The 24,633-nt window shown below is 55.0% G+C and overlaps 1 protein-coding gene across 1 annotated transcript; it reads left to right on the forward strand.

Annotated features, from left to right (window-relative positions):
- Nucleotides 1-296: 296 nt before the first annotated feature.
- On the forward strand, nt 297-23,285 carry LOC140411539 (alanine--tRNA ligase, mitochondrial-like; the record flags this gene model as incomplete). Its single annotated transcript, XM_072500627.1, has 5 exons — nt 297-478; nt 3,335-3,479; nt 4,393-4,538; nt 14,164-14,272; nt 23,142-23,285. Coding segments are annotated over exons 1-5 (558 nt in total), but the record flags the coding sequence as incomplete, so codon positions are not given.
- Nucleotides 23,286-24,633: the final 1,348 nt, after the last annotated feature.

Consider the following 24,633-nt stretch of genomic DNA (forward strand, 5'->3'; position numbering starts at 1 on the left):
TACTTGGCAGAGGGCTCCATTTGTCCCAAACCTCCCACGTTTTCTCTGATTGTATGTCCTCTGCACAGTTTGAAGATGAAGACGGAGATTGATGTGAGGGCGAAGCGAGAGAGGATTCTTGGCACTCGCCTACGTTGTTGCGTGTCACCGTCAGCACTGCTGACTGGCATAATCGGGGCTGGAACCGAAACACACCGTGCCAAGGGTTACGCGGGTCAAAGGTCCATCATGATTAGAGTTTGACAGGCCCCTTCTCTTGTTTTGTTTTGTTTACCGCCCCCCCCCCAGAGTCACCCGAGCCGCGTGCTTCCGTTTGACTTGCTGATAACTTCTGGGAGATGGGGGAGACAGGCCCCTTGTGGACCGTGTACTGAGATACATTACGACCACGGCATAGGAGAGGGGCAGCTTCACAGGTCAACAGAGGCAATCCGCAACTCGTGGAGATCTGGAACCTGGTCTTCATGCAGTACAACAGGTCAGTGTGGTCAATCTCCTGGCTTGTGAGGGGCAGGAATGGGGGCAAGGGTCAGTGAGGGGCAGGAATGGGGTCAAGGGCCAATCTGGGTAGGGGGGCAGTGTGGCGTGGTTTCTGGGTCACGGGGAGGGTCTATTTCCCTCATGAACGATGGACAATGTAGTGGGAGCATTGCTTATCAAATTCTTGTGTTGTTTGTGAACAATGTCCTTCAGAGAAGGAAAGCTTATGAAAATCCTGTGTTTCAGTGAGATCGCCTCTCATTCTTGTAAACTCGAATGTATATTGGCCGAACCTGCTCAACACGACCCCCAAAAAACAACCTCTTCATCCTCGTGAACGTTCCCTCAAGTGTCTCCTTTGCACATGTTCCTTCAGTAAGGAGAGGCACAGGACTCACTAACGTCCTGAGGGCCTTTGCAGACTCAATACTGAAAAGATCTGTCTCTTTGTGGCAGAATCGAGCTGCACTATTTTAAAATAAAGATTTGCTATCTGAGACGGAGATGAGGAGATTTTTCTGCTGAGGCTTATTAGTCCGGGGACAACTCTTCCCCGGAGCAGTGGAGGCTGCTCACTGATTGTATTCAAGATTGAGTAAGGCAGCTGTTTAATCGACAAGGTGGATAGATAGGAATGTGAGGTGTTGATACTCTTGAACGGTGGAGAAGGTTGAATGGGCCAACTCACTCCAGCTCCTAGATCATTCAGTCTTATCACCTGTACCTGTCCTGGGAGTGTTTGATGGGGACAGTGTAGAGGGAGCTTCACTGTGTATCTAACCCCGTGCTGTACCTGTCCTGGGAGTGTTTGATGGGGACAGTGTAGAGGGAGCTTTACTCTGTATCTAACCCCGTGCTGTCCCTGTCCTGGGAGTGTTTGATGGGGACAGTGTAGTGGGACCTTTACTCTGTATCTAACCCCGTGCTGTACCTGTCCTGGGAGTGTTTGATGGGGACAGTGTAGAGGGAGCTTTACTCTGTATCTAACACTGTGCTGTACCTGTCCTGGGAGTGTTTGATGGGGACAGTGTAGAGGGAGCTTTACTCTGTATCTAACCCCGTGCTGTCCCTGTCCTGGGAGTGTTTGATGGGGACAGTGTAGTGGGACCTTTACTCTGTACCTAACCCCGTGCTGTACCTGTCCTGGGAGTGTTTGATGGGGACAGTGTAGAGGGAGCTTTACTCTGTATCTAACCCCGTGCTGTCCCTGTCCTGGGAGTGTTTGATGTGAACAGTGTAGAGAGAGCTTTACTCTGTATCTAACCCCATGCTGTACCTGTCCTGGGAGTGTTTGATGGGGACAGTGGAGAGGGAGCTTTGCTCTGTATCTAACCCCGTGCTGTCGCTGTCCTGGGAGTGTTTGATGGGGACAGTGTAGAGGGAGCTTTACTCTGTATCTAACCCCGTGCTGTCGCTGTCCTGGGAGTGTTTGATGGGGACAGTGTAGAGGGAGCTTTACTCTGTATCTAACCCCGTGCTGTCGCTGTCCTGGGAGTGTTTGATGGGGACAGTGTAGAGGGAGCTTTACTCTGTATCTATCCCCGTGCTGTACCTGTCCTGGGAGTGTTTCATGGGGGCAGTGTAGAGGGAGCTTTACTCTGTATCTAACCCCGTGCTGTCGCTGTCCTGGGAGTGTTTGATGGGGACAGTGTAGAGGGAGCTTTACTCTGTATCTATCCCCGTGCTGTACCTGTCCTGGGAGTGTTTCATGGGGGCAGTGTAGAGGGAGCTTTACTCTGTATCTAACCCTGTGCTGTACCTGTCCTGGGAGTGTTTGATGGGGACAGTGTAGAGGGAGCTTTACTCTGTATCTAACCCCATGCTGTCCCTGTCCTGGGAGTGTTTCATGGGGGCGGTGTAGAGGGAGCTTTACTCTGTATCTAACCCCGTGCTGTACCTGTCCTGGGAGTGTTTGATGGGGACAGTGTAGAGGGAGCTTTACTCTGTATCTAACCCCATGCTGTACCTGTCCTGGGAGTGTTTGATGGGGACAGTGTAGAGGGAGCTTTACTCTGTATCTAACCCCGAGCTGTACCTGTCCTGGGAGTGTTTCATGGGGGCAGTGTAGAGGGAGCTTTACTCTGTATCTAACCCCGTGCTGTTCCTGTCCTGGGAGTGTTTGATGGAGACAGTGTAGAGGGAGCTTTACTCTGTATCTAACCCCGTGATGTCCCTGTCCTGGGAGTGTTAGATGGGGACAGTGTAGAGGGACCTTTACTCTGTATCTAACCCCGTGCTGTACCTGTCCTGGGAGTGTTTGATGGGGACAGTGTAGAGGGACCTTTACTCTGTATCTAACCCCGTGCTGTACCTGTCCTGGGAGTGTTTGATCGGGACAGTGTAGAGGGACCTTTACTCTGTATCTAACACTGTGCTGTACCTGTCCTGGGAGTGTTTGATGGGGACAGTGTAGAGGGAGCTTTACTCTGTATCTAACCCCGTGCTGTACCTGTCCTGGGAGTGTTTGATGGGGACAGTGTAGAGGGAGCTTTACTCTGTGTCTAACCCCGTGCTGTACCTGTCCTGGGAGTGTTTGATGGGGACAGTGTAGAGGAAGCTTTACTCTGTATCTAACCCCGTGCTGTACCTGTCCTGGGAGTGTTTGATGGGGACAGTGCAGAGGGAGCTTTACTCTGTATCTAACCCCGTGCTGTCCCTGTCCTGGGAGTGTTTGATGGAGACAGTGTAGAGGGAGTTTTACTCTGTACCTAACCCCGTGCTGTACCTGTCCTGGGAGTGTTTGATGGGGACAGTGTAGAGGGAGCTTTACTCTGTATCTAACCCCGTGCTGTACCCGTCCTGGGAGTGTTCGATGGGGACGCTATTGAAGAAATATCTGTTTTTACTGTTGTAGGGAGGCTGATGGTGACCTTCGACCTCTGCCACAGCAGAGTGTTGACACTGGGATGGGATTGGAGCGACTGGTTTCTGTCCTGCAAGGCAAAGAATCGAATTATGACACTGACCTCTTCACCCCCATCCTGGACGCCATTCACAGGGTATGAACTGGAGCTGACGCTCCAATCAGATTGGTGGGAGGGCCGTATGTAGGGTGGGGAAGGAGGATTCCAGGGGTTGGGAGCATTTTTAAAATTCTTTTTCGGGATGTGGGAGTCACTGGTTAGGCCAGCATTTATTGCCCATCCCTAATTCCCCTTCAGAAGGTGGGGGTGAGCTGGATTCTTGAATCGCTGCAGTCCTTGAGGTGTAGGTGCACCTACTGTGCTGTTAGGGAGGGAGTTCAGGTTATTGCCCCAGCGACAGTGAAGGAGCGGCGATATATTTCCAAGTCGGGGTGGTGAGTGACTTGGAGGCGTGCCTCCAGGTGGTGGGGTTTCCAGGTATCTGCTGCCCTTGTCCCTCTAGGTGGTAGTGGCCGTGGGTTTGGAAGGTGCTGTCTGAGGAACCTTGGTGAGGTCCTGCAGTGCATCTTGTAGATGGTACACACGGCTGCCACTGTGTGTTGGTGGTGGAGGGTTTGAATGTTTGTGGGATAAGGAGCAATCAAGCAACTGTTTTGTTCTGGATGGTGTCGAGCTTCTTGAGTGTTGTTGGAGCTGCACTCACCAGGCAAGTGGAGAGTATTCCATCACACTCCTGACTTGTGCCTTGTAGATGGTGGACAAGCTTTGGGAGGTCAGGAGGTGAGTTACTCGCTGTAGGATTCCCAGCCTTTGACCTAATTGATAGCCTGGGTTGTTGGGGGGGGGGGTGGGGGGTGGGGGGGGGGGGGGGGGGTGGGGAGAATGTTTGCCCAGGTCCGGGGGTGGTGGGGGGGGGGGGGGGTGCGGGTATTCTGGGCTGAGGGTAACTGAGTTCCCAGACCACCCTCGGGAGTAACGCTGAGTGACGCTGGTGAGTGAGGAGGTTTATTTGTGTTTAATTTATTTATTTGTTTGGATGTTTCTCCAGGGATCCAGCGCCCCTCAGTACCGAGGATTGGTGGGAGTGATGGACGCTGACTCTGTGGACATGGCCTATCGCGTGCTTGCTGATCACATCCGGACTCTGACTGTTTGCATTGCTGACGGCCTCTATCCTGGAATGACAGGAGCTCAGTGAGTCCCCGGAATTTAAACCGCAGAGAGTGGAGCTAATATAGAATAGAATTTACAGTGCAGAAGGAGGCCATTCGGCCCATCGAGTCTGCACCGGCTCTTGGAAAGAGCACCCGACCCAAGGTCCAGACCTCCACCCGATCCCCATAACCCAGTAACCTCACCCAACACTAAGGGCAATTTTGGACACTAAGGGCAATTTATCACGGTCAATCCACTTAACCTGCACATCTTTGGACTGTGGGAGGAAACCGGAGCACCCGGAGGAAACCCACGCAGACACGGAGAGAACGTGCAGACTCCGCACAGACAGTGACCCAAGCCGGGCTCGAACCTGGGACCCTGGAGCTCTGAAGCAATTGTGCTATCCACAATGCTACCGTGCTGCCCTCAACCAATATGCCCAATATGACAGTGTGAGGGAGGCGACAGGCTCTGGAGAGAGGCTACAAGATTTGGGAAAAGTGAGCAGTTGTCTGGGAGAATGAGGCTATAAGGGGAGAGGCAGGAGAAGGGGAAATCGCTGGGTGAGTACAGGTGAGGGGGAAATCGCTGGGTGAGTACAGGTGACGGGGAAATCGCTGGGTGAGTACAGGTGAGGGGGAAATCGCTGGGTGAGTACAGGTGAGGGGGAAATCGCTGGGTGAGTACAGGTGACGGGGAAATCGCTGGGTGAGTACAGGTGAGGGGGAAATCGCTGGGTGAGTACAGGTGAGGGGGAAATCGCTGGGGAAGTACAGGTGACGGGGAAATCGCTGGGTGAGTACAGGTGAGGGGGAAATCACTGGGAAAGTACGGGTGAGGGGGAAATCGCTGGGTGAGTACAGGTGGGGGGGAAATCGCTGGGTGAGTACAGGTGAGGGGGAAATCGCTGGGTGAGTACAGGTGAGGGGGAAATCGCTGGGTGAGTACAGGTGAGGGGGAAATCGCTGGGTGAGTACAGGTGGGGGGGAAATCGCTGGGTGAGTACAGGTGAGGGGGAAATCGCTGGGAAAGTACAGGTGAGGGGGAAATCGCTGGGTGAGTACAGGTGAGGAGGAAATCGCTGGGAAAATACAGGTGAGGGGGAAATCGCTGGGTGACTACAGGTGACGGGGAAATCGCTGGGTGAGTACAGGTGAGGGGGAAATCGCTGGGTGAGTACAGGTGAGGGGGAAATCGCTGGGAAAATACAGGTGAGGGGGAAATCGCTGGGAAAGTACAGGTGAGGGGGAAATCGCTGGGTGAGTACAGGTGAGGGGGAAATCGCTGGGTGAGTACAGGTGAGGGGGAAATCGCTGGGTGAGTACAGGTGAGGGGGAAATCGCTGGGGAAGTACAGGTGAGGGGGAAATCGCTGGGTGAGTACAGGTGAGGGGGAAATCGCTGGGTGAGTACAGGTGAGGGGGAAATCGCTGGGTGAGTACAGGTGAGGGGGAAATCGCTGGGAAAATACAGGTGAGGGGGAAATCGCTGGGGAAGTACAGGTGAAGGGGAAATCGCTGGGTGAGTACAGGTGACGGGGAAATCGCTGGGCGAGTACAGGTGACGGGGAAATCGCTGGGCGAGTACAGGTGAGGGGGAAATCGCTGGGAAAATACAGGTGAGGGGGAAATCGCTGGGTGAGTACAGGTGAGGGGGAAATCGCTGGGTGAGTACAGGTGAGGGGGAAATCGCTGGGTGAGTACAGGTGAGGGGGAAATCGCTGGGTGAGTACAGGTGAGGGGGAAATCGCTGGGTGAGTACAGGTGAGGGGGAAATCGCTGGATGAGTACAGGTGAGGGGGAAATCGCTGGGAAAGTTCAGGTGAGGGGGAAATCGCTGGGAAAGTACAGGTGAGGGGGAAATCGCTGGGTGAGTACAGGTGACGGGGAAATCGCTGGGCGAGTACAGGTGAGGGGGAAATCGCTGGGCGAGTACAGGTGAGGGGGAAATCGCTGGGAAAATACAGGTGAGGGGGAAATCGCTGGGTGAGTACAGGTGAGGGGGAAATCGCTGGGTGAGTACAGGTGAGGGGGAAATCGCTGGGTGAGTACAGGTGAGGGGGAAATCGCTGGGCGAGTACAGGTGAGGGGGAAATCGCTGGGAAAATACAGGTGAGGGGGAAATCGCTGGGTGAGTACAGGTGAGGGGGAAATCGCTGGGTGAGTACAGGTGAGGGGGAAATCGCTGGGTGAGTACAGGTGAGGGGGAAATCGCTGGGTGAGTACAGGTGAGGGGGAAATCGCTGGGTGAGTACAGGTGAGGGGGAAATCGCTGGGTGAGTACAGGTGAGGGGGAAATCGCTGGGTGAGTACAGGTGAGGGGGAAATCGCTGGGAAAGTTCAGGTGAGGGGGAAATCGCTGGGAAAGTACAGGTGAGGGGGAAATCGCTGGGTGAGTACAGGTGAGGGGGAATCGCTGGGTGAGTACAGGTGAGGGGGAAATCGCTGGGGAAGTACAGATGAGGGGGAAATCGCTGGGTGAGTACAGGTGAGGGGGAAATCGCTGGGGAAGTACAGGTGAGGGGGAAATCGCTGGGTGAGTACAGGTGAGGGGGAAATCGCTGGGTGAGTACAGGTGAGGGGGAAATCGCTGGATGAGCACAGGTGAGGGGGAAATCGCTGGGTGAGCACAGGTGAGGGGGAAATCGCTGGGTGAGTACAGGTGAGGGGGAAATCGCTGGGTGAGTACAGGTGAGGGGGAAATCGCTGGGTGAGTAAAGGTGAGGGGGAAATCGCTGGGTGAGTACAGGTGAAGGGGAAATCGCTGGGAAAGTACAGGTGAGGGGGAAATCGCTGGGTGAGTACAGGTGAGGGGGAAATCGCTGGGTGAGTACAGGTGAGGGGGAAATCGCTGGATGAGCACAGGTGAGGGGGAAATCGCTGGGTGAGCACAGGTAAGGGGGAAATCGCTGGGTGAGCACAGGTGAGGGGGAAATCGCTGGGTGAGTACAGGTGAGGGGGAAATCGCTGGGTGAGTACAGGTGAGGGGGAAATCGCTGGGTGAGTACAGGTGAGGGGGAAATCGCTGGGAAAGTACAGGTGAGGGGGAAATCGCTGGGTGAGTACAGGTGAGGGGGAAATCGCTGGGTGAGTACAGGTGAGGGGGAAATCGCTGGGTGAGTACAGGTGAGGGGGAAATCGCTGGGTGAGTACAGGTGAGGGGGAAATCGCTGGGTGAGTACAGGTGAGGGGGAAATCGCTGGGTGAGTACAGGTGAGGGGGAAATCGCTGGGTGAGTACAGGTGAGGGGGAAATCGCTGGGTGAGTACAGGTGAGGGGGAAATCGCTGGGTGAGTACAGGTGAGGGGGAAATCGCTGGGTGAGTACAGGTGAGGGGGAAATCGCTGGGTGAGTACAGGTGAGGGGGAAATCGCTGGGTGAGTACAGGTGAGGGGGAAATCGCTGGGTGAGTACAGGTGAGGGGGAAATCGCTGGGTGAGTACAGGTGAGGGGGAAATCGCTGGGTGAGTACAGGTGAGGGGGAAATCGCTGGGTGATTACAGGTGAGGGGGAAATCGCTGGGAAAGTACAGGTGAGGGGGAAATCGCTGGGTGAGTACAGGTGAGGGGGAAATCGCTGGGTGAGTACAGGTGAGGGGGAAATCGCTGGGTGAGTACAGGTGAGGGGGAAATCGCTGGGAGAATACAGGTGAGGGGGAAATCGCTGGGAAAGTACAGGTGAGGGGGAAATCGCTGGGTGAGTACAGGTGAGGGGGAAATCGCTGGGAAAATACAGGTGAGGGGGAAATCGCTGGGTGAGTACAGGTGAGGGGGAAATCGCTGGGTGAGAACAGGTGAGGGGGAAATCGCTGGGAAAGTACAGGTGAGGGGGAAATCGCTGGGTGAGTACAGGTGAGGGGGAAATCGCTGGGGAAGTACAGGTGAGGGGGAAATCGCTGGGTGAGTACAGGTGAGGGGGAAATCGCTGGGTGAGTACAGGTGAGGGGGAAATCGCTGGGTGAGTACAGGTGAGGGGGAAATCGCTGGGTGAGTACAGGTGAGGGGGAAATCGCTGGGTGAGTACAGGTGAGGGGGAAATCGCTGGGTGAGTACAGGTGAGGGGGAAATCGCTGGGTGAGTACAGGTGAGGGGGAAATCGCTGGGTGAGTACAGGTGAGGGGGAAATCGCTGGGTGAGTACAGGTGAGGGGGAAATCGCTGGGACAGTACAGGTGAGGAGGAAATCGCTGGGTGAGTACAGGTGAGGGGGAAATCGCTGGGTGAGTACAGGTGAGGGGGAAATCGCTGGGAAAGTACAGGTGAAGGGGAAATCGCTGGGAGAGTACAGGTGAGGGGGAAATCGCTGGGTGAGTACAGGTGAGGGGGAAATCGCTGGGTGAGTACAGGTGAGGGGGAAATCGCTGGGTGAGTACAGGTGAGGGGGAAATCGCTGGGAAAGTACAGGTGAGGGGGAAATCGCTGGGAAAGTACAGGTGAGGGGGAAATCGCTGGGTGAGTACAGGTGAGGGGGAAATCGCTGGGTGAGTACAGGTGACGGGGAAATCACTGGGTGAGTACAGGTGCTGGGGAAATCGCTGGGTGAGTACAGGTGAGGGGGAAATCGCTGGGTGAGTACAGGTGAGGGGGAAATCGCTGGGTGAGTACAGGTGAGGGGGAAATCGCTGGGTGAGTACAGGTGAAGGGGAAATCGCTGGGTGAGTACAGGTGAGGGGGAAATCGCTGGCTGAGTACAGGTGAGGGGGAAATCGCTGGGTGAGTACAGGTGAGGGGGAAATCGCTGGGTGAGTACAGGTGAGGGGGAAATCGCTGGGACAGTACAGGTGAGGGGGAAATCGCTGGGTGAGTACAGGTGAGGGGGAAATCGCTGGGTGAGTACAGGTGAGGGGGAAATCGCTGGGGAAGTACAGGTGAGGGGGAAATCGCTGGGTGAGTACAGGTGAGGGGGAAATCGCTGGGTGAGTACAGGTGAGGGGGAAATCGCTGGGTGAGTACAGGTGAGGGGGAAATCGCTGGGTGAGTACAGGTGAGGGGGAAATCGCTGGGTGAGTACAGGTGAGGGGGAAATCGCTGGGTGAGTACAGGTGACGGGGATATCGCTGGGAAAGTACAGGTGAGGGGGAAATCGCTGGGACAGTACAGGTGAGGGGGAAATCGCTGGGTGAGTACAGGTGAGGGGGAAATCGCTGGGAAAGTACAGGTGAAGGGGAAATCGCTGGGTGAGTACAGGTGAGGGGGAAATCGCTGGGGGAAGTACAGGTGACGGGGAAATCGCTGGGTGAGTACAGGTGACGGGGAAATCGCTGGGTGAGTACAGGTGAGGGGCAAATCGCTGGGAAAGTACAGGTGAGGGGGAAATCGCTGGGAAAGTACAGGTGAGGGGGAAATCGCTGGGTGAGTACAGGTGAGGGGGAAATCGCTGGGAAAGTACAGGTGAGGGGGAAATCGCTGGGAAAGTACAGGTGACGGGGATATCGCTGGGAAAGTACAGGTGAGGGGGAAATCGCTGGGAAAGTACAGGTGAGGGGGAAATCGCTGGGTGAGTACAGGTGAGGGGGAAATCGCTGGGTGAGTACAGGTGACGGGGAAATCGCTGGGTGAGTACAGGTGACGGGGAAATCGCTGGGGAAGTACAGGTGAGGAGGAAATCGCTGGGAAAGTACAGGTGAGGGGGAAATCGCTGGGTGAGTACAGGTGAGGGGGAAATCGCTGGGGAAGTACAGGTGAGGGGGAAATCGCTGGGTGAGTACAGGTGAAGGGGAAATCGCTGGGTGAGTACAGGTGAAGGGGAAATCGCTGGGAAAGTACAGGTGAGGGGGAAATCGCTGGGTGAGTACAGGTGAGGGGGAAATCGCTGGGAAAGTACAGGTGAGGGGGAAATCGCTCGGAAAGTACAGGTGAGGGGGAAATCGCTGGGTGAGTACAGGTGAGGGGGAAATCGCTGGGTGAGTACAGGTGAGGGGGAAATCGCTGGGTGAGTACAGGTGAGGGGGAAATCGCTGGGAAAGTACAGGTGAGGGGGAAATCGCTGGGTGAGTACAGGTGAGGGGGAAATCGCTGGGTGAGTACAGGTGAGGGGGAAATCGCTGGGTGAGTACAGGTGAGGGGGAAATCGCTGGGTGAGTACAGGTGAGGGGGAAATCGCTGGGTGAGTACAGGTGAGGGGGAAATCGCTGGGTGAGTACAGGTGAGGGGGAAATCGCTGGGTGAGTACAGGTGAGGGGGAAATCGCTGGGAAAGTACAGGTGAGGGGGAAATCGCTGGGTGAGTACAGGTGAGGGGGAAATCGCTGGGTGAGTACAGGTGAGGGGGAAATCGCTGGGTGAGTACAGGTGAGGGGGAAATCGCTGGGTGAGTACAGGTGAGGGGGAAATCGCTGGGAAAGTACAGGTGAGGGGGGAAATCGCTGGGAAAGTACAGGTGAGGGGGAAATCGCTGGGTGAGTACAGGTGAGGGGGAAATCGCTGGGACAGTACAGGTGAGGGGGAAATCGCTGGGAAAGTACAGGTGAGGGGGAAATCGCTGGGTGAGTACAGGTGGGGGGGAAATCGCTGGGTGAGTACAGGTGAGGGGGAAATCGCTGGGTGAGTACAGGTGAGGGGGAAATCGCTGGGTGAGTACAGGTGAGGGGGAAATCGCTGGGTGAGTACAGGTGAGGGGGAAATCGCTGGGAAAGTACAGGTGAGGGGGAAATCGCTGGGTGAGTACAGGTGAGGGGGAAATCGCTGCGTGAGTACAGGTGAGGGGGAAATCGCTGGGGAAGTACAGGTGAGGGGGAAATCGCTGGGTGAGTACAGGTGAGGGGGAAATCGCTGGGTGAGTACAGGTGAGGGGGAAATCGCTGGGTGAGTACAGGTGAGGGGGAAATCGCTGGGTGAGTACAGGTGAGGGGGAAATCGCTGGGGAAGTACAGGTGAGGGGGAAATCGCTGGGTGAGTACAGGTGAGGGGGAAATCGCTGGGAAAGTACAGGTGAGGGGGAAATCGCTGGGTGAGTACAGGTGAGGGGGAAATCGCTGGGTGAGTACAGGTGAGGGGGAAATCGCTGGGTGAGTACAGGTGAGGGGGAAATCGCTGGGAAAGTACAGGTGAGGGGGAAATCGCTGGGAAAGTACAGGTGAGGGGGAAATCGCTGGGTGAGTACAGGTGAGGGGGAAATCGCTGGGACAGTACAGGTGAGGGGGAAATCGCTGGGAAAGTACAGGTGAGGGGGAAATCGCTGGGTGAGTACAGGTGGGGGGGAAATCGCTGGGTGCGTACAGGTGAGGGGGAAATCGCTGGGAAAGTACAGGTGAGGGGGAAATCGCTGGGTGAGTACAGGTGAGGGGGAAATCGCTGGGTGAGTACAGGTGATGGGGAAATCGCTGGGTGAGGACAGGTGAGGGGGAAATCGCTGGGTGAGTACAGGTGAGGGGGAAATCGCTGGGTGAGTACAGGTGAGGGGGAAATCGCTGGGTGAGTACAGGTGAGGGGGACATCGCTGGGTGAGTACAGGTGAGGGGGACATCGCTGGGGAAGTACAGGTGAGGGGGAAATCACTGGGTGAGTACAGGTGAGGGGGAAATCGCTGGGTGAGTACAGGTGACTGGGAAATCGCTGGGTGAGTACAGGTGAGGGGGAAATCGCTGGGGAAGTACAGGTGAGGGGGAAATCACTGGGTGAGTACAGGTGAGGGGGAAATCGCTGGGTGAGTACAGGTGAGGGGGAAATCGCTGGGTGAGTACAGGTGAGGGGAAATCGCTGGGTGAGTACAGGTGAGGGGGAAATCGCTGGGTGAGTACAGGTGAGGGGGAAATCGCTGGGTGAGTACAGGTGAGGGGCAAATCGCTGGGTGAGTACAGGTGAGGGGGAAATCGCTGGGTGAGTACAGGTGAGGGGGAAATCGCTGGGGAAGTACAGGTGAGGGGGAAATCGCTGGGCGAGTACAGGTGAGGGGGAAATCGCTGGGGGAGTACAGGTGAGGGGGAAATCGCTGGGAAAGTACAGGTGAGGGGGAAATCGCTGGGAAAGTACAGGTGAGGGGGAATTCGCTGGGTGAGTACAGGTGAGGGGGAAATCGCTGGGTGAGTACAGGTGAGGGGGAAATCGCTGGGAAAGTACAGGTGAGGGGGAAATCGCTGGGTGAGTACAGGTGAGGGGGAAATCGCTGGGTGAGTACAGGTGAGGGGGAAATCGCTGGGTGAGTACAGGTGCGGGGGAAATCGCTGGGGAAGTACATGTGAGGGGGAAATCGCTGGGTGAGTACAGGTGAGGGGGAAATCGCTGGGTGAGTACAGGTGAGGGGGAAATCGCTGGGAAAGTACAGGTGAGGGGGAAATCGCTGGGTGAGTACAGGTGGGGGGGAAATCGCTGGGTGAGTACAGGTGAGGGGGAAATCGCTGGGTGAGTACAGGTGAGGGGGAAATCGCTGGGTGAGTACAGGTGAGGGGGAAATCGCTGGGTGAGTACAGGTGAGGGGGAAATCGCTGGGTGAGTACAGGTGAGGGGGAAATCGCTGGGAAAGTACAGGTGAGGGGGAAATCGCTGGGTGAGTACAGGTGAGGGGGAAATCGCTGGGTGAGTACAGGTGAGGGGGAAATCGCTGGGTGAGTACAGGTGAGGGGGAAATCGCTGGGACAGTACAGGTGAGGGGGAAATCACTGGGTGAGTACAGGTGAGGGGGAAATCGCTGGGTGAGTACAGGTGAGGGGGAAATCGCTGGGTAAGTACAGGTGAGGGGGAAATCGCTGGGTGAGTACAGGTGAGGGGGAAATCGCTGGGTGAGTACAGGTGAGGGGGAAATCGCTGGGAAAGTACAGGTGAGGGGGAAATCGCTGGGAAAGTACAGGTGAGGGGGAAATCGCTGGGAAAGTACAGGTGAGGGGGAAATCGCTGGGTGAGTACAGGTGAGGGGGAAATCGCTGGGTGAGTACAGGTGAGGGGGAAATCGCTGGGTGAGTACAGGTGAGGGGGAAATCGCTGGGGAAGTACAGGTGAGGGGGAAATCGCTGGGTGAGTACAGGTGAGGGGGAAATCGCTGGGTGAGTACAGGTGAGGGGGAAATCGCTGGGAAAGTACAGGTGAGGGGGAAATCGCTGGGTGAGCACAGGTGAGGGGGAAATCGCTGGGTGAGTACAGGTGAGGGGGAAATCGCTGGGTGAGTACAGGTGAGGGGGACATCGCTGGGGCAGGTGATTGGGGAGGTCCCAAGGTGGTGATGAAAGTGAGGCGGGCAGGAAAGTGAGGGGGGACATCTCTAATAATAATCTTTATTGTCATAAGTAGGCTTACATTAACACTGCAATGAAGTTACTGTGTAAACCCCCTCGTCGCCACATTCCGGGGCCTGTTCGGGTCGCAGAGGGAGAATTCAGAATGTCCAATTCACCAACAGCACGTCTTTTGGGGCTTGTGGGAGGAAACCGGAGCACCCGGAGGAAACCCACGCAGACACTGGGAGAATGTGCAGACTCTGCACAGACAGTGACCAAGCCGGGAACAGAACCTGGGACCCTGGAGCTGTGAAGCAACAGTGCTAACCACTGTGCGGCCTACTGGGATGTCACGTTTGGAGGGGCTGTAGTGGGGATGGGAGGAGTTGCTGAGGCAAGAGTAGGTATCGGGGACGGGGAGGGAATGTCATGGTGGGCAGGGGGGGGGGGGGGGGGGGGGGCTGCAGCTCCTCCCTCTATCTGTCCGGACAGATAATGATTTGTTGTCTGTTTTTAGGTTGGTTTTACGCCGGATTCTCCGTCGAGCTGTGAGGTTTTCTGTCGAGGTCCTTCGGGCCCCACCTGGCCTACTAGCGAGTTTGGTGCCGACGGTTGTGGAGATTCTGGTGAGACGGATGTCAATCTCGGTGTGAGGGAGGGTTAACTGTCCTGGTGCTGCGGGTTATCACAATGCGACGGCTCCTGATGGTGACGGGAAGCCGGAGTCTGGACTGGGGACCAACCGCAAAGGCAGGAAGAGTGACAAAGTCCTGCAGCGGCATTTCAGGGAGTTCGGTGCAAAGCTAAAAAACTGGAGAGCTAAGGTTGTAATCTCGAGATTCCTCCCTGTGCCATGCGCCAGTGAGGCTAGACAGAGGAGGATAGTGCAGCTCAACACGTGGGTAAACAGCTGGTATACGAGGGAGGGGTTCAGATTTCTGGGCCATTGGGATCTCTTCTGGGGCATGTGGGACCTATACAGGAAAGTAGATTTGCACCTAAAATGGAGGGGCACAAATATCCTGACCGGGAGGTTTGCAAGCGGCACTCGGGAGAGTTCGTAAAGTGACAGAATCTACAGTGCGGAAGGATGCCATTCGGCCCATCGAGTCTCCACCAGCCCTTGGTAAGAGCACACTACTTAAGCCCATGCCTCCACCCTATCCCCGTAACCCACCCAACCTTTTTGGACACTAAGGGCAATTTAGCATGGCCAATCCACCTAACCTGCACATCTTTTGGACTGTGGGAGGAAACCGGAGCACCCGGAGGAAACCCACACAGACACTGGGAGAACGTGCAGACTCCGCACAGACAGTGACCCAAGCCGGAATCGAACCTGAGTCCCTGGAGCGTGAGATAGCTGTGCTAACCACTGTGCCACCATGCCGCCCAGTTTAAATTACTGTGGCAGGGGGGTGGGAACCGGAGCAGTGGGCCAGAAGGTGTAATAACTTCGGGGAACGCGAGACTAGGGCCAGTCAGACTCCGAGGAAGAGTAGGCGGGGAGATGTTACAAAACAAACCTGGACTGGTGGTCTGAAGTGCATTTGTTTCAATGTGAGAAGTATAACCGGTAAGGCAGATGAACCTGAAGCTTGGATTAGTACTTGCAACTATGATGTTGTGGCCATTACAAAGACTTGATTGAGGGAAGGACAGGATTGGCAGCTCACATTCCAGGATTCAGATGTTTCAGGTGGGATAGAGGGGATGTAAAAGGGATGGGGGAGTTGCACTCCTGGTTAGGGAGAATATCACAGCGGGAGGACACCTTGGAGGGCTCACACAATGAGGCAATCTGGGTAGCGGTCAGGAACAGGAAGGGAGCAATCACAATGTTGGGGGTTTATTACAGGCACCCAACTGCCAGCGGGAGATAGAGGAGCAGATAGGTAGAGAGATTTTGGATAGATGCAAAAGTAACAAGGTTGTTGTAGAGGAGTTTGACTTCCCCAATATTGACTGGGACTCACTTAGTGCTAGGGCAGTGGATGGGGCAGAGTTTGTAAGTTGAATCCAGGAAGTTTTCTTGCTGCAATATGTAGATAGCCCAACGAGGGAAGGGGCAGTACTGGACGTGGTACTGGGAATGAGCCCAGCCAGGCGGTAGAAGTTTCAGTAGAGGAGCATTTTGGAAACTGACCATAATTGTGTAAGTTTTAAGGTCCTTGTGGACAAGGATAAGAGTAGCATTTGGGTGAAGGTGCTAAATTGGGGGAAGACTAATTATAACAATATTAGGCAGGAACTGAAGAATCTCGATTGGGGGCAGTTGTTTGAGGGTAAATCAACATCTGGCATGTGGAAGTCGTGGAATCCTAGAATTTTGACATCAGTCGATTCGAATTCAGGACCGGCATGTTGCTCTGAGGATTAAGGGTAAGTATGGCAAGTTTCGGGAACCTTGGATAACAAGGGATAGTGTGGGCCCCGTCAAAAAGAAAAAGGGAGCATTCGTAAGGCCTAGAAGGCTGGGAACAGTCGAAGCCCTTGAAGAACAGCATAAAAATAGGAAGCAACTGAAGCGAGGAGTCAGGAAGGCTAAAAGGGGTCATGAAAAGTCCTTAGCAAACAGGATTAAGGAGAATCCCAAGTCATTTTATATGTATATAAAGAGCAGGAGGGTAGGCGGGAAAAGGGTTGGCCCACTCATGAACAAAGGAGGAAATCTATGTGGAGCCAGAGGAATGGCTGAGATACTACACGAGTATTTTACATCAGTATTCACCAAAGAGAAGGAATTGGTGGATGATGAGTCTAGGGAAGGGTGTATAGATAGTCTGGGTCATGTTGAGACCAAAAAGGAGGAGGTGTTGGGTGACTTAGACAGCATTAAGGTGGATAAGTCCCCAAGGCTTGATGGGATCTACCCCAGAATACCGCGGGAGGCAAGGGAGGAAATTGCTGGGGCCCTGACAGAAATTTTTGTATCCTCAGTGGCTACAGATGAGTTCCCAGAGGACTGGAGAGTAGCCAATGTTGTTCCTTTCTTTAAGAAATGTAGCAGGGATAATCTGGGAAATTACAGGCCGGTTAGCCTTACATCAGTGGTAAGGAAATTATTGATGAGGATTCTTAGGGACAGAATTTACTCCCATTTGGAAGCAAATGGACGTATTAGTGAGAGGCAGCATGATTTTGTGAAGGGGAGGTCGTGTCTCACTAACTTGATCGAGTTTTTCGAGGAGGTGACAAAGGTGATTGATGCAGGTAGGGCAGTGGATGTTGTCTATAGGGACTTCAGTAAGGCCTTTGACAAGGTCCCTCATGGTAGACTAGTACAAAAGGTGAAGTCACACGGGATCAGGGGTGAGCTGGCAAGGTGGATACAGAACTGGCTAGGCCATAGAAGGCAGAGAGTAGCAATGGAGAATGCTTTTCTAATTGGAGGGCTGTGACCAGTGGTGTTCCACAGGGATCAGTGCTGGGACCGTTGCTATTCGTAGAGAATCAGAGAAAAGTTATAGCACACAACGAGGCCATTCGGTTCATCTTGTCCATGCCAGCCTGAAGACACCCAGATGCCATGTAGCTTGGAGCACTTAAGGTGCAGATCCAGGCACCTTTTAAAAAGCGTTTAGGGTCTCTGACTCCACCATCAACTCGGACAGTGAATCCCACTACCCTCTGTGTAAAAGGTTTCTCCCTCATGTCCCCTCTACACCTTCTGCCTCTTATCTTAAATCTTATCTTAAATGTCCCCTGATTCTAGAATTCTCCACCAAGGGAAACACCTTTATCCTGTCCATCCTATCTCCCCTTCTCATCATTTTGCACGCCTCAATTAAGTCACCCCTCAGCCTTCTTTGTTCCAAGGAAAGTAACCCCAACCTATCCAAGTCGTAGTATATAATAATAATAATCTTTATTGTCACAAGCAGGCTCACATTAACACTGCAATGAAGTTACTGTGAAAATCCCCTAGTCTCCACATTCCGGCACCTGTTCGGGTCACAGAGGGAGAATTCAGAATGTCCAATTCACCTGACAGCACGTCTTTCGGGACTTGTGGGAGGAAACCGGAGCACCCGGAGGAAACCCCCGCAGACACAGGGACCGGAACCAATGTTCTCGGGGGGGTGTTTGCTAGTGCAGTTGGGGAGGGTTTAAACTAATGTGCCAGGGGGAAGGGAACCGATGTAGGAAGTCAGTGGGGACAGAAACAAAAGGCAGGAAGGGAGAGTGTGTAAAGCATGACCAGAGAAAGCAGGGCAGAGAGCAAGGAAGGTCTACATTAAACTGCATTTATTTCAATGCAAGGGGCCTGACGGGTAAAGCGGATGAACTCAGGGCATGGACGGGCACATGGGACTGGGATATTATAGCTATGACTGAAACATGGCTAAGGGAGGGGCAGGACTGGCAGCTCAATGTTCCGGGGTACAGATGCTATAGAAAGGATAGAACAGGAGGTAAGAGAGGAGGGGGAGTGGCGTTTTTGATTAGGGAGAACATCACGGCAGTACTTAGAGGGGATATATCCGAGGGTTCGCCCACTGAGTCTATATGGGTGGAACTGAAAAATAAGAAGGGAGAGATCACCTTGGTAGGACTGTACTACAGGCCCCCAAATAGTCAGCGGGAAATTGAGGAGCAAATATGTAAGGAGATTACAGATAGCTGCAAGAATAATAGGGTGGTAGTAGTAGGGGACTTTAACTTTCCCAACATTGACTGGGACAGCCATAGCATTAGGGGCTTGGATGGAGGGAAATGTGTTGAGTGTATTCAGGAGGAATTTCTCATTCAGTATGTGGATGGACCGACTAGAGAGGGGGCAAAACTTGACCTCGTCTTGGGAAATAAGGAAGGGCAAGTGACAGAAGTGTTAGTGAGGGATCACTTTGGGACAAGTGACCATAACTCCATTAGTTTTAAGATAGCTTTGGAGAATGATAGGTCTGGCCCAAGAGTTTAAAATTCTTAATTGGGGCAAGGCCAATTTTGATGGTATCAGACAGGAACTTGCAGAGGTAGATTGGGGGAGACTATTGGCAGGCAAAGGGACGGCTGGTAAATGGGAGGCTTTTAAAAATGTGTTAACCAGGGTGCAGGGTAAGCACATTCCCTTTAGAGTGAAGGGAAAGGCTGGTAGAAGTAGGGAACCCTGGATGACTCGAGATATTGAGACTCTGGTCAAAAAGAAGAAGGAGGCATATGACGTACATAAGCAACTGGGATCAAGTAGATCCCTTGAAGAGTAGAGAGATTGTCGAAATAGAGTTAAGAGGGAAATCAGGAGGGCAAAAAGGGGACATGAAATTGCTTTGGCAAATAATGCAAGGGAGAATCCAAAGAGATTCTACAGATACATAAAGGGGAAAAGAGTAACTCGGGACAGAGTCGGGCCTCTTAAGGATCAACAAGGACATCTATGTGCAGAGCCACAAGAGTTGGGTGAGATCCTGAATGAATATTTCTCATCGGTATTCACGGTGGAGAAAGGCATGGATGTTAGGAAACTAAGGGAAATAAATAGTGATGTCTTGAGAAGTGTGCATATTACAGAGGAGGAGGTGCTGGAAGTCTTAAAGCGCATCAAGGTAGATAAATCCCCGGGACCTGATGAAATGTATCCCAGGATGTTGTGGGAGGCTAGGGAGGAAATTGCGGGTCCCCTAACCGAGATATTTGAATCATCGGCAGCCACAGGTGAGGTGCCTGAAGATTGGAGAGTGGCGAATGTTGTGCCCTTGTTTAAGAAGGGCAGCAGGGAAAAGCCTGGGAACTACAGACCGGTGAGCCTAACGTCTGTAGTAGGTAAGTTGCTAGAAGGTATTCTGAGAGACAGGATCTCAATCACAAATTTGATTGAGTTTTTTGAGGGAGTGACCAAGAAGGTAGATGAGGGCAGTGCAGTAGACGTTGTCTACATGGACTTTAGCAAAGCCTTTGACAAGGTACCGCATGGTAGGTTGTTGCAGAAGGTTAAAGCTCATGGGATCCAGGGTGAGGTTGCCAATTGGATTCAAAATTGGCTGGACGACAGAAGGCAGAGGGTGGTTGTAGAGGGTTGTTTTTCAAACTGGAGGCCTGTGACCAGTGGTGTGCCTCAGGGATCGGTGCTGGGTCCACTGTTATTTGTGATTTATATTAATGATTTGGATGAGAATTTAGGAGGCATGGTTAGTAAGTTTGCAGATGACACCAAGATTGGTGGCACAGTGGATAGTGAAGAAGGTTATCTAGGATTGCAACGGGATCTTGATCAATTAGGCCAGTGGGCCGACGAATGGCAGATGGAGTTTAATTTAGATAAATGTGAGGTGATGCATTTTGGCAGATCGAATCAGGCCAGGACCTACTCAGTTAATGGTATGGCGTTGGGGAGAGTTATAGAACAAAGAGATCTCGGAGTACAGGTTCATAGCTCCTTGAAGGTGGAGTCGCAGGTGGACAGGGTGGTGAAGAAGGCATTCGGCATGCTAGGTTTCATTGGTCAGAACATTGAATACAGGAGTTGGGACGTCTTGTTGAAGTTGTACAAGACATTGGTACGGCCACACTTGGAATACTGTGTGCAGTTCTGGTCACCCTATTATAGAAAGGATATTATTAAACTGGAAAGAGTGCAGAAAAGATTTACTAGGATGTTGCCGGGACTTGATGGTTTGAGTTATAAGGAGAGGCTGGATAGACTGGGACTTTTTTCCCTGGAGCGTAGGAGGCTTAGGGGTGATCTTATAGAGGTCTATAAAATAATGAGGGGCATATATAAGGTAGATAGTCAACATCTTTTCCCAAAGGTAGGGGAGTCTAAAACTAGAGGGCATAGGTTTAAGGTGAGAGGGGAGAGATTCAGAAGGGCCCAGAGGGGCAATTTCTTCACTCAGAGGGTAGTGAGTGTCTGGAATGGGCTGCCAGAGGTAGTAGTAAAGGCGGGGTACAATTGTGTCTTTTAAAAAGCATTTAGATAGTTACATGGGTAAGATGGGTATAGAGGGTTATGGGCCAAGTGCGGGCAACTGGGACTAGCTTAATGGTAAAAACTGGGCGGCATGGACTGGTTGGGCCGAAGGGCCTGTTTCCCATGCTGTAAACTTCTATGATTCTTCTATGATTCTATGACACGGGGAGAACGTGCAAAGACCGTACGGACAGTGACCCAGCGGGGAATCGAACCTGGGACCCTGGCGCAGGAATGCAGCATTTGCCGGGTGCATCAATCGGCACAACGCAAAGAAAGCTGAAGAAATTGAAGTGGTCACTTTTACCCATGGTTGAAAGTTGGAATGGAACTCAGTGCTAACCACTGTGCGACCGTGCCGCCCAATTAATGGCTGCAGGTGTAGGTACACCCACTGCGCTGTTGGGGAGTGAGTTCCAGGCTGTTTCCCCAGCGATGGTGAAGGAACGGCGATATATTTCCAAGTCAGGATAGTGAGTGACTTGGAGGGGAACCTCCAGGTGGTGGGGGGGGTCTGTGTCCCCCCTCGCTCGGGGGGGTCTGTGTCCCCCTCGCTCGGGGGGGTCTGTATCCCCCTCGCTCGGGGGGGGGGGGGTCTGTGTCCCCCTCGCTCGGGGGGGGGGGGGTCTGTGTCCCCCCTCGCTCGGGGGGGGGGGGGGGGTCTGTGTCCCCCTCGCTCGGGGGGGGTGGGGGGGGTGTGTGTGTCCCCCTCGCTCGGGGGGGGTGGGGGGGGGGGTGTGTCCCCCTCGCTCGGGGGGGGGGGGGTTCTGTGTCCCCCCTCGCTCGGGGGGGGGGGGGGTCTGTGTCCCCCTCGCTCGGGGTGGGGGGTCAGTGTCCCCCCTCGCTCGAGGGGGGTCTGTGTCCCCCTCGCTCGGGGGGGGGGGGTCTTTGTCCCCCTCGCTGGGGGGGGGGGGGGGGGGGGGGGGGTCTGTGTCCCCCTCGCTCGGGGGGGGGGGGTCTGTGTCCCCCTCGCTCGGGGGGGATTTGTGTCCCCCTCACTCGGGGGGGGTCTGTGTCCCCCTCGCTCGGGGGGGGGTCTGTGTCCCCCTCTCTCTGGGGGGTCCATGGCACTCTGCAAGAGGTACCAGATCATCGACATGGATACCACTATTACACGTGAGAACACCACCCACCAGGTACGCGTTACATACTCGTGCGACTCGACCAACGTTGTCTACCTCATACGCTGCAGGAAAGGATGTCCCGAAGCGTGGTACATTGGCGAGACCATGCAGACGCTGCGACAACGAATGAACGGACATCGCGCAACAATCACCAGGCAGGAATGTTCCCTTCCAGTCGGGGAACACTTCAGCAGTCAAGGGCATTCAGCCTCTGATCTCCGGGTAAGCGTTCTCCAAGGCGGCCTTCGGGACCCGCGACAACGCAGAATCGCCGAGCAGAAACTTATAGCCAAGTTCCGCACACATGAGTGCGGCCTCAACCGGGACCTGGGATCCATGTCGCATTACATTCATCCCCCACCATCTGGCCTGCGAAATCCTACCAACTGTCCTGGCTTGACACAATTCACACCTCTTTAACCTGGGGTTACCCCATCTCTGGATCTGTAAAGATTTAATCAATTTAATCGTATTCCAAGCATTGTTTGGCATCTTTGAATTTGTCGATATATATATATATATATATATATGTTTCTGGAGCATACCTCTTCATTCACCTGAGGAAGGAGCAGCGCTCCGAAAGTTAGTGACATCGAAACAAACCTGTTGGACTTTAACCTGGTGGTGTAAAACTTCGTACTGTGCTCACCCCAGTCCAACGCCGGCATCTCCACATCACGTGCCTGTGAAACACCTTGGCAAATGTGATGACATTGGGAGTTTACCTGTTGGTAAAGTGGGGAGTGGGGGAGGGGGTAGAATGTGGACATTGGTATATGTGAGGGTGAGTTAATGGAGTGGTGCCTTTTAGAGAGTGATGCGCCGCGGGGGGGGGGGAGGGAGGGGGTTGCCGGGGGACGGGGGCTGCTGGGTGATGGGTGTGCCGGGGGGGGGGTGGTGTAGGGGAGGAATGGGGCTGCCAGGGGAGGGGGCTGCCGGGGGGGGGGGGGCTGTAGGGGAGGAATGGGGCTGCCGGGGGGGGGGGGTGTAGGGGAGGAATGGGGCTGCCGGGGGGAGGGGGCTGCCGGGGGGGAGGGGGCTGCCGGGGGGAGGGGGCTGCCGGGGGGAGGGGGCTGCCGGGGGGGAGGGGGCTGCCGGGGGGAGGGGGCTGCCGGGGGAGAGGGTGTGTAGGGGAGGAATGGGGCTGCCGGGGGAGGGGGCTGCCGGGGGGAGGGGGCTGCCGGGGGATTGGGGGCAGTTCACAGAGGGGACTCGTTGTCGTGAAGCTGGATGTGGGGACGAGGAGGCCTGGACTGAACACAGGTTTTCCCCCTCTGTACCAGGAGCTGTACTTGGGGAGTTCTGCAGAAAGTCAGCCTGTGATCGGAGATGGGCTCCTGACTGGAACAAACTCCAGGATTAAGCCAGGAAGAGTGGAAGGGGGGTGGAAGCGGTGACAGACACAGGATTGGTCAGAGGGTGGATCGTGCAGTGGATTAATCTCATCTCCTTGTGTTCCAGGGAGATGCCTACCCCGAATTACAGCACGACCCGAGGCAGGTGTGTGTGGAGCGAGAGTCTCTCCCCAAACTCCAGCGTCACGCGGTGTCTCCCCCTCCAAACTCCAGCGTCACGCGGAGTCTCCCCAAACTCCAGCGTCACGCGGTCTCTGCCGGCAGACTCCTGCGTCACACGGTCCCTCCCGCCAGACTCCTGCGTCACGCGGTCTCTCCCGCCAGACTCCTGCGTCACGCGGCCTCGCCCGCCAGACTCCTGCGTCACGCGGCCTCTCCCGCCAGACTCCTGCGTCACGCGGCCTCGCCCGCCAGACTCCTGCGTCACGCGGTCCTCTCCCACCAGACTCCTGCGTCACACGGTCCCTCCCGCCAGACTCCTGCGTCACGCGGCCTCGCCCGCCAGACTCCTGCGTCACGCGGTCTCTCCCGCCAGACTCCTGCGTCACGCGGTCTCTCCCGCCCCAAACTCCTGCGTCACGCGGTCTCTCCCACCCCAAACTCCAGCGTCACGCGGAGTCTCCCCAAACTCCAGCGTCACGCGGAGTCTCCCCAAACTCCAGCGTCACGCGGAGTCTCCCCAAACTCCAGCGTCACGCGGAGTCTCCCCAAACTCCAGCGTCACGCGTTCTCTCCCCACACTCCAGCGTCACGCGGTGTCTCCCCACACTCCAGCGTCACGCGGTGTCTCCCCACACTCCAGCGTCACGCGGAGTCTCCCCAAACTCCAGCGTCACGCGGTGTCTCCCCAAACTCCAGCGTCACGCGGAGTCTCCCCAAACTCCAGCGTCACGCGGAGTCTCCCCAAACTCCAGCGTCACGCGTTCTCTCCCCACACTCCAGCGTCACGCGGTGTCTCCCCACACTCCAGCGTCACGCGGTGTCTCCCCACACTCCAGCGTCACGCGGTGTCTCCCCACACTCCAGCGTCACGCGGTGTCTCCCCACACTCCAGCGTCACGCGGTGTCTCCCCAAACTCCAGCGTCACGCGGTGTCTCCCCAAACTCCAGCGTCACGCGGTGTCTCCCCAAACTCCAGCGTCACGCGGTGTCTCCCCAAACTCCAGCGTCACGCGGTGTCTCCCCAAACTCCAGCGTCACGCGGTGTCTCCCCAAACTCCAGCGTCACGCGGTGTCTCCCCAAACTCCAGCGTCACGCGGTGTCTCCCCAAACTCCAGCGTCACGCGGTGTCTCCCCAAACTCCAGCGTCACGCGGTGTCTCCCCAAACTCCAGCGTCACGCGGTGTCTCCCCAAACTCCAGCGTCACGCGGTGTCTCCCCAAACTCCAGCGTCACGCGGTGTCTCCCCAAACTCCAGCGTCACGCGGTGTCTCCCCAAACTCCAGCGTCACGCGGTGTCTCCCCAAACTCCAGCGTCACGCGGTGTCTCCCCAAACTCCAGCGTCACGCGGTGTCTCCCCAAACTCCAGCGTCACACGGTGTCTCCCCAAACTCCAGCGTCACGCGGTGTCTCCCCAAACTCCAGCGTCACGCGGTG

This window comes from Scyliorhinus torazame, chromosome 4 (genome assembly GCF_047496885.1).
Source record: "Scyliorhinus torazame isolate Kashiwa2021f chromosome 4, sScyTor2.1, whole genome shotgun sequence".
Taxonomy (NCBI): Eukaryota; Metazoa; Chordata; class Chondrichthyes; order Carcharhiniformes; family Scyliorhinidae; genus Scyliorhinus; species Scyliorhinus torazame.